General features: G+C 38.6%; 1 protein-coding gene across 1 annotated transcript; it reads right to left on the bottom strand.

Moving 5' to 3' along the window:
- Window positions 1-1,889: 1,889 nt before the first annotated feature.
- LOC134657763 (cytochrome P450 6B5-like) lies at window positions 1,890-4,625 on the bottom strand. The gene is made up of 2 exons (XM_063513328.1): window positions 3,244-4,625; window positions 1,890-2,056 (listed from the first exon to the last, which is right to left on the bottom strand). Exons 1-2 carry the CDS (start codon window positions 4,565-4,567, stop codon window positions 1,890-1,892), a joined length of 1,491 nt encoding a protein of 496 aa, XP_063369398.1. The 5' UTR covers window positions 4,568-4,625.
- Window positions 4,626-8,801: the final 4,176 nt, after the last annotated feature.

Genomic DNA, 8,801 nt, shown 5'->3' with positions numbered 1-8,801 from the left:
CATGTAGCCTATTAGAGCGACAGAAAAAAATGCCCGCAATTTGCGAACTTCGATTTTCGCGGTAGCCCCTGTTGTATTGTAACAGTAGAAAGTGCTTCTAGTTTAGTAGATAGGTACATATTACCGATTTTCAAAATTATCCCACTTTAGAAGTTACCTCATAGCACCTTACAAAGATTCTAACAAGTTTAAGGCAGAATCTTATTAGTGCAATAACTATTAGAACGAATCTACCTACCTGGGCCATTTTATTAAAAGTTGTCCCCTAAACTTTTTTTTCAAATTTGGGATTCTTTTTCTCATTTCTACTCAGAATCACGAGCTCTTTTGATCCTAAAAGGAGAAAAATAGTGTCCCAAAATTTCCATACATTTTTCCATCTTTCCATTCCGCGACCGCCATACAAAGTCTATGAAAAATGGTAACGGAATGGAAATAAAAACCTTGGAACACTTTTTTCTCATATTAGGCTAGAAAGAGCTCGTGATTCTGAGTAGAAATAACATAGAAATCCACACATTTAAAAAAAAAGTGTAGGAGTCAACATTAAATAAAATGGCCCACCTATAGTGGGCTAGTGGCCATAATCAAGTCTTATTAAATTTCAGTACAAGTAAAATTGTTCTTAGTTTTTTGTTGACATAATATACTTTTTTTACGTTTGACTTTCTAAGTTTCTTAACCTTAACTCAGTAGGATTAAAGTCGAAGCTAAGCTATGTTTTTATCTCCCAGTTAGTATAAAATGACAGTTTAGTTGGCCAATCTACTACCGAATCTGTCAAATTTGTTACTGGAATGGTCGTTCAATTGGGCTGTTAGGTATTTAGCAAATCTGTAATTTTATCATCTGGGAAATAAAAATGCTTCAATCTTGTTTTATATCCTAGATAATATTATAGTTCCATTGTCCCAATTTATTCAAAGGTCCTGTCATTGTATAGTAGGTAGGTATTTTTCATATATCTTGGGTACGGAGACAGCAGTCTTCTTCATACAATGTATAATTTAACACGCAAAAGATGTATTGAGATGACAGCTGTCACCGTACCCAAGCAATGTAAAAAAACTGTATTGTAAAATTGGTATCAAAAAACGGAATTACATGAATTTAAATCTGGGACATAAAACAGAGCTTAATAAATTATCATAAAATCAAATAAAAACGATCTACCAATCACAAACTAGATCTAACATTTATACGAAGTAGAATTGTTAAGGTGATACAGAGTAATAGAGTGAGACCAAGAGAAGTCTGCAGCGGTTTTGATAGCGCACGGAGTGCAAGTGTTATTTTAAACGTCAAACTTCCATGAAATTATGACGTATAAATAATACTTGCACTGCGTGGGCTGTCAAAATCACTGCAGACTTTTCTTGGTCTAACTCTAATATATATATACGCGACTCATTAGGTACTCTGAGCAACTTTTGGAATGAGAGCAACCCTGAAATCACAAAAAAATAACCAGGGACCTTACCATGACGTCCTTATTGCGGTCTGTTTAGGACCGAAACTGAAAACAAATCGCTAAAGGACGGAGCTATATAAGTCGCATAGCTGCGTCCTTTAGCGATTCAGCCCTAATAGAATCGCAATAAAGACATCATGGTAAGGCCCCAAGCCGCGCCAACGTGCCAATCACTTACGCTCCGGAGCGATCGAAACGCAACTGTCACTGTCGCACTAATATGGAAGAGTAATAGAGAGACACAAAGCGAAGACATGGCGAAGCGATAGCGATCGTCACCTTGGCTAGGCCGCCATGTGTTCCATACTAAAGTTCAATTCGACAATTGGACCACGATTTTTTTGTGATTTAAAAGTTGGTCTATGTTGATCTCAACATTATATATCTTGTGTCACCTAAAATGTCACCCAGTAGAGAACTATTCTCTCGTGACAATGTTGATGTGGAAGCCTCCCTGCGGGTACAGCATGACCCTGTGAGGCTCGTATGTGAACTGCCGCGGGGTCTGCGCTGAGGGCTCCACCCTGTAGCGCAGGAGCAGCTTGGCCAGCCCCACCCACGACTGCATTTGAGCGAAGCGGATACCTGGAATAACATACATACAATAAATTAGTATTACAGTACAAACTTACACAAATTGACTAAGCCGCTAAAGTAAGCTCAATAAAACTTGTATTGTGACTACTTAGACAACAATATATATACTTATTATAATACTTATATATATATATAAATGCCCATGACGAAATTCGAACCTAGGACCATTTTATTTATGGTTAGAAATCAAAGCGCTATTGATAGACTAAGACAAAAATTGTTCCCCTAATTTGACAGCGGAAATAGATGGCGCTGTATTAAGCCACATTTTATGGTCATTGGATTGTCAAATGTCAACTTTTGATAGTCAAAGGATAGGTCATAATCATAATGTACGGAGCCGTACAGCGCCATCTACATCAGCTATCAAATTGAAACACGATTTTTTCTTAGAATTTAGACATAATAAAGAAATGCACGAATGTTTCTTAGACTATACACATCATAATACCTAAATAATAAATGAATGAAACTTTGTTAAAAACCATAATAACACACTATAAGATCATTGTTTTAGCTCGATTCTTACATATGCTTATAAGCATTTTGCCTTGTATAAACCATTATAATGAGATCTCGCGTTACGAACTATTGGCATGAATCTTGAGGGTCCATTTAAACTGGATTGTTTTGCTAAAATGGTAGTACAATGCCTGATAGACTGATTACTACATATATCAATGTTGGATATTTTGCTGTTAAACAGTAGGTAGTACTGGTAGTAAAGATTAAAAGCTAGCTCTTTGTGTTGTTATCGATTTCCCAGTAGTCCTTTGAATGAAAGCAGCATACACATTTAGACAGTAGTCCTTTGAATGAAAGCAGCATACATACTTAGGTAGGGGTCAAAAATAACAGTAAAATATTTATATCAACACTATTTATACAAAGGTAATTATAATTAAGTTTTAAAAGGGTAAAGTAAACGAGTTAAACATTACTAAAACACAATGCAGTTATTAAGCTCATAATAACTAATTGTGTTTAGGTAAATATTGTTTTCTTTTGTATAATAAAAATACAAGTTACCTACCCAGTAATTTGTTATACACACCTACACATATTTCACATATCTACCTACTGAAGTATATTTAAACTTCCACCTTATAGCCTAGACAGGAAGGATTATATTTGAGTAAATATAAAATAAAAAAAAACAAAATTATATCACTTACCGATACACTGCTTCTGTCCTTCTCCAAAAGGCAGGAAAGCACACTTGTGTCTTGCTTGCACATTCTCCGGAGAAAACCTTTCCGGGTCGAACACTTCAGGGTGCGGGTAGTACTTCTTATCATGATGTATGCCGAGGACTGAAATCTTGATCAACTGGCCTTTATCAATGGTTATATCAGTTTCTGGAATCTTGTAAGCAGTTTTAGCTCTTCGCTTCAGTTTGGTGATGATCGGATACATCCTCAATGTTTCATTGAAGACTTTTTCCATGTATGACAGGTTCATGATAGCATCATAAGTCATCTCTCTGTTTTCTAAGGCTTCCTTTATTTCTTCATATAGTTTTTCCTGAATGTCCTGGTTTAGAGCTAACTGGTATAGCAAGAATCCCATGGTGGAGGCACTAGATTCATATCCTGCCGCATAGAAAATGTATGCTTGAGCCGCTATGTCTTCATCCGTCATATCCAAGGTATTTGCATCATTCTGTCCATGTCCATATTCATTCTTCAGCTCTAAAAGCAGATCCATAAAATCATGTCGGTCAGAGGGCTGCCCATTCCTCATAGCAATCACTTCTTTGATTAATTTGGAGAAGAATGTCTTCACTTCTTCGGGGAACAACCAGCCTCCAATCTTCTTCAAAATGCCTGGATACATGCTTTCCAGCTCCGAGCCATATTTCACGCTGAAGATCTTCTTGTCGATCCTTTGAAGGGTTTCGTGTTGCTGGTCAAAGGTGTCAAGGTCTAATCCAAAGACACAAGCAGTTATGGCAGATTGGGTGAACTTCTGCGTAAGTCCATGGATCTCCTGCTCTGTACTCTTCTGTATTATCCTATCAATATACTCCACAAACCTGTCTCCACGTTCCGTCAATAAGTAGCTCATATTCCTCAATTTCCCCGACGTAAACATTGGTGAAAATCGCTTCCGCAGCACCCGCCAGGTGGCGCTGTCTGCGTGGAACAAGTTCGCCCCGAGCCCTGACTTACTGTATTCCTTTCCGCGATCAGTGAATATATCGAAATCTTTCATCAAAACACATTTTACGACATCTAAATCTCTTACAAGCAGATCCGGAGAGCGCATCCTGAAGAACCCGACGACTTTCTCTTCAGGATAAGCATCGTATATTTCCTTGAACACAACTCCGACTGGTTTTTTTCTCAAGACAGAGTCCTTAATATTCCCGAAGAAAAAAGTAGGTTTGGGCCCGCGCACATTTCTTTTCAGCCAATAGTCATTGAACTTGGTAAAGTGTTGGTATACACTATAACCAAGACAAATAACAAATGTTATAATTAGAATTACAAGGGTCATTGTTATGGTTTTCACTTTTCACCGGCACCGTTTTTCGCAATGTTGTTACAGTGAACTGAATAATTTCAAACGGTGTGACCATTTATATACTGTGCCGATTCTACCATAGATATAATATTTCTAAAGATGGAGTCTAAAGGCTTGGCCAAACACACAGCGCGACGCAGCGCCGCGTCCGCGCCGCGCTACCGCGGCACATGCTAACAGACGGCCTACCGCGAACCACGTTCGACGTGTTGCCTACCTGTCACACTTACGTACGAATTTACAAGTGCGACAGAGAGGCAACACGACGAACGTGGTTCGTGGTAGGCCCTCAGGTTACCGACGTCAAACAGACTGCGTCCCGCCGGTATCACGCCCCGCTTCTGTCGCGACCCGCGCCGCGCGGCCCCTTGCGTCCACGCGGCGCGTGCGCAGCGCTGCGCCGCGCGGACGCGGCGGCCCGCCGCGTCGCGCTGGGTCACATCAGTCGGATCGGACGTTAGGCAGCGAGCGGTGGCGCGCGGCCGCGCCGCGTTCGCGCGCGCGATGAGGGTGTGTTGAGAGCGCGATCCGCGCGCGCCCTGTTTGAACAGGCATCACGCGGCGCGGACGCGGCGCTGCGTCGCGGCGTCGCGCTGTGTGTTTGGCCAAGCCTTTAGCGAGCTGTCATTGTTGCCACTTTTTTTTATGGCATCGCGCTCCTGGCACATTCAGCCTAACGAGTAAAGTTGCCACTTTTTTTTATGTACGATTAACAATGTGTAACCACCTTGCTGTGGCCATGTCGATAAAGTCATATCGATAAACTATCGACATTTCCTTCAATTTTAATTTTACTTGAAAGGTTAAACGATACCTAAAATGAACAAAAAACGCTTTTATTCTGAAACTGTGTACCTTAATGTACAATTTTGTAAATATTTTGCACGTTGATGTTGTGTCGACTGAATACTGTGTCGAACTATTTTATTATAAGATCTGATTGTTACGTACCTATTCAAGCCAATAAATATATTATATTCTATTATTTTAATCCATTCTAATATATACATACTATACTTGCGAAACAACTTTTAAAGTTCTGCGCAAATAATAATTAATTATATTAGACTAGATTATGCCCGCGACTTCACTGCGTGGTATGATGCCGGTGACTGATAAAAACAACCCAGCCCTAGTAGCACGGTCGCATTTTTATCATTTATCACCATGCCTGTCACGTTCTAACAAGTAGGTAAGTGCGAAAGTGACGGGCATAGTGATAGTGGATAAAAATGGATCCGTGCTGAGCCCGCTGGCCTTCCCCGGGTCTCAAACTATCTCTATACCAAATTTCATCTAAATCGGTACAGTGGTTTAATGGAAGAGGACAAAGTTACTTTCGTATTTATAATTATGACGTAGGCCTAGGGGGGTATCTTAACGGTCCATTCATTTTCTTGACTGTCTATTTATTTTAAACAATCAACGTATTTCATGACTATATTAACCCAACATAATTTTTCACTGTTGAACAAGTTCACTTGGTAATATGTAATATAAAATAATACAAAATTATTCCTACGAATACCTATTGATTGATTTTATTATGTTCATAGTATTTATACACCTCATCTAAATTAATTATCACCTAATGGCGCCATCAAATACAAAAAATCTATAGATGAAAAATTCTACTAAATAGTAGAATTGTTCAGAAAGTTGCAACACTCTTTACGTCAATCGCCTCTAGGATCCACCCAGTGAATGTTGCCATTGCTAAATTATCTTGGTGTGGCGGTCAGAAATAAGTGTGAATAATCGTGATTGCACAATTATTTAGAATGATTGCTGTGAATGATGATGCAATACGGTAGCGATTACGATTGATGCGAAATTATTTAATTTTACGTATTGTATTTGTAGGTAATTATCAAACCAATTTGTCAGTAAATAAGAACCAAAAAAACTATACTGATCCTTTTCTTTTGGGTGCTAGTTAGTACTAGCACCAGACAGAGATAATCATACATCTTTGTTTTACACACTGTATCTCTGTCTATGTTTGAAATGAGGCAGTCCTTTGACAAACTATAAGTTTACTTCAGTCAAATAAATATCTGTACCGTTCAGCGGAGATTTGATGTTTAGATATTTCTTAGAAATTAGATCGTATTATTTTCTTTTAAACCACGTCGGTGGCAAACAACCATACGATCACATGATGGTAAGCGGTCACCGTAGCCTATGGACGTCTATAACTTTAGAGGCGTTACATATGCGCGTTGCCTACCAAATTTTTAGATTGGCAACACTAATCAATAATAATTCCCCGTTCAGTTTGTAAAGTATACAAAGGTACCTACTTAAGATGTCATGTTTTAGAGCGGTTTCGCACTACGTCCGATCCGAATCCGATCCGAATCCGCGATAATTTACGCACTTCGTCATCCGATATCGGAAGGAAATCAGACGGATCTAGTCCGTAAATTACCATAGAAATAGTTCTACGGCTACTTCGGACCTTATTTTCACGGATTCGGATCGGACGTAGTGCGAAACCGCTCTAAGTCACATGCCAGATTATTATTGGAAAATAGATATTATTATTATTATAGTTTATTTTTAGATCATATCATGTAAAACAATTGTGCGACATATTTAGGGGAATCCCCGCGTTTTAAGCGCCTTGAAGGATTTTAAAAGGTTAATACCCGAACAGATAAAGGCATTAAAAAGTTGGTGTTACCTATAGCGTAAATAGCCTTAAATGTGGCTATTTTTCGTCTATAGGCTATATGTAAACCTAGGTTTAATGTAGGTACTTATACCAGGGATCGGATACCGGTATTTTTTGTATGGGAACGGAAACGGTATTTTTTCGTTCTTTGCTAATTACTTCATTTCTAATTGAGCAATCTAATAATACGAAGTCGTAACCTAAAAACACAACTGAGTTCTACATTTCGAGTATAAAATAATTCGAAAAATTTGGTTATTTCTAAGTTTTTGCAAAAAACCGGTTCCGATCCCTGACTTATACTATACAAGGTGAGACCGAACATCACAAACACTTTATTGCTAGTAAACGATATTAAAATACAGGGTGTTTGGTACATCGTTTGTCAAATTAAAACGGCAGATAGTTCGAGTCATTTGCTATCTTCTCATGCCAAAAAAATCATTACAACCAACTAGTAAAGTATTTTTTTAAATTTACAGATACAGAGACCCGATTAATGGCTCCTCTACACGATGGGCCAGCGCCGGCCACTCCAAGAGACGCAGCCATGCGGTAGAATGAGATAGCAATATCACTTGCTCCCTCTAACGCATAAATGCTTCCCTTGGAGTGGCCGGCGTTGGCCCATCGTGTAGAGGAGCCATAAAATCTGTCGGGTTATTCGAGCCCACGGTATATAAATGTATCACATGTAAGCACTGTAAGCAGGTAGCTACATGTTCGTTCGGTAAGTACCTAATTACCTATCAGTCAGAGCCAAGGATAAAGATAAGTTTTGATAATATTGTTATGATTTTATCTTTACCTATTGGTGTGGAAACAATAACTGCAACATTTTTTTTATACAGGAGGCAAACGATCAGTCGAATCGCCTGATAGTAAGCAATTACCGTAGCCCATGGACACCAGAGGGGTTACAAGTGCGTTGCCGGCCTTTAAGATAGGGAATACGCTTCTTTTCATACGCCAGGTACTTATTAGGTATACAGGATTTTGACTCTTAAAGACCCTATACATCTCTAAGGATAATTTGATTAACTATATTAACTATGTAATCTTTTAGTTATGACACTTAGAGACATTTACACCTCTAAATAATTTTAGATTAATTATAGTTTTTAATTGTATCTTTGTTTTTTTTTTCAATACTATTATTATAGTTTTTTTTGTAATTCGACATTTAGAGACTTTATACCATTATACTTCTCTATGTAATACTTTATTGATATTTGCGCGGCTTAGTTGTATTTTATAATTGTTGATGTTTTTTTTTTTGCTGTATGTAAATTCCATGTTGACGTGTAAAGTGCCCTTGTGGCCTATTTGCTGAATAAATGTTGATGTTTGATGCCATTACTGGGATTAGTTGCCAAGCGGAACCCAGGCTCCCATGAGCCGTGGCAAAATGCCGGGACAACGCGAGGAAGATGATGATGACGCTTCTTTTCTTGGAGGTTGTACCGGTCCGGGCGCGACAGTTCATTCCATGAACAGTTTAGCTGTGTAAGGCAAGAAGTATAATATCAA

This window comes from Cydia amplana, chromosome 20 (genome assembly GCF_948474715.1).
Source record: "Cydia amplana chromosome 20, ilCydAmpl1.1, whole genome shotgun sequence".
Lineage (NCBI taxonomy): Eukaryota > Metazoa > Arthropoda > Insecta > Lepidoptera > Tortricidae > Cydia > Cydia amplana.
The sequence above is the reverse complement of the archived record's forward strand: the minus strand, read 5'-3'. Positions and strand labels throughout refer to the sequence as shown.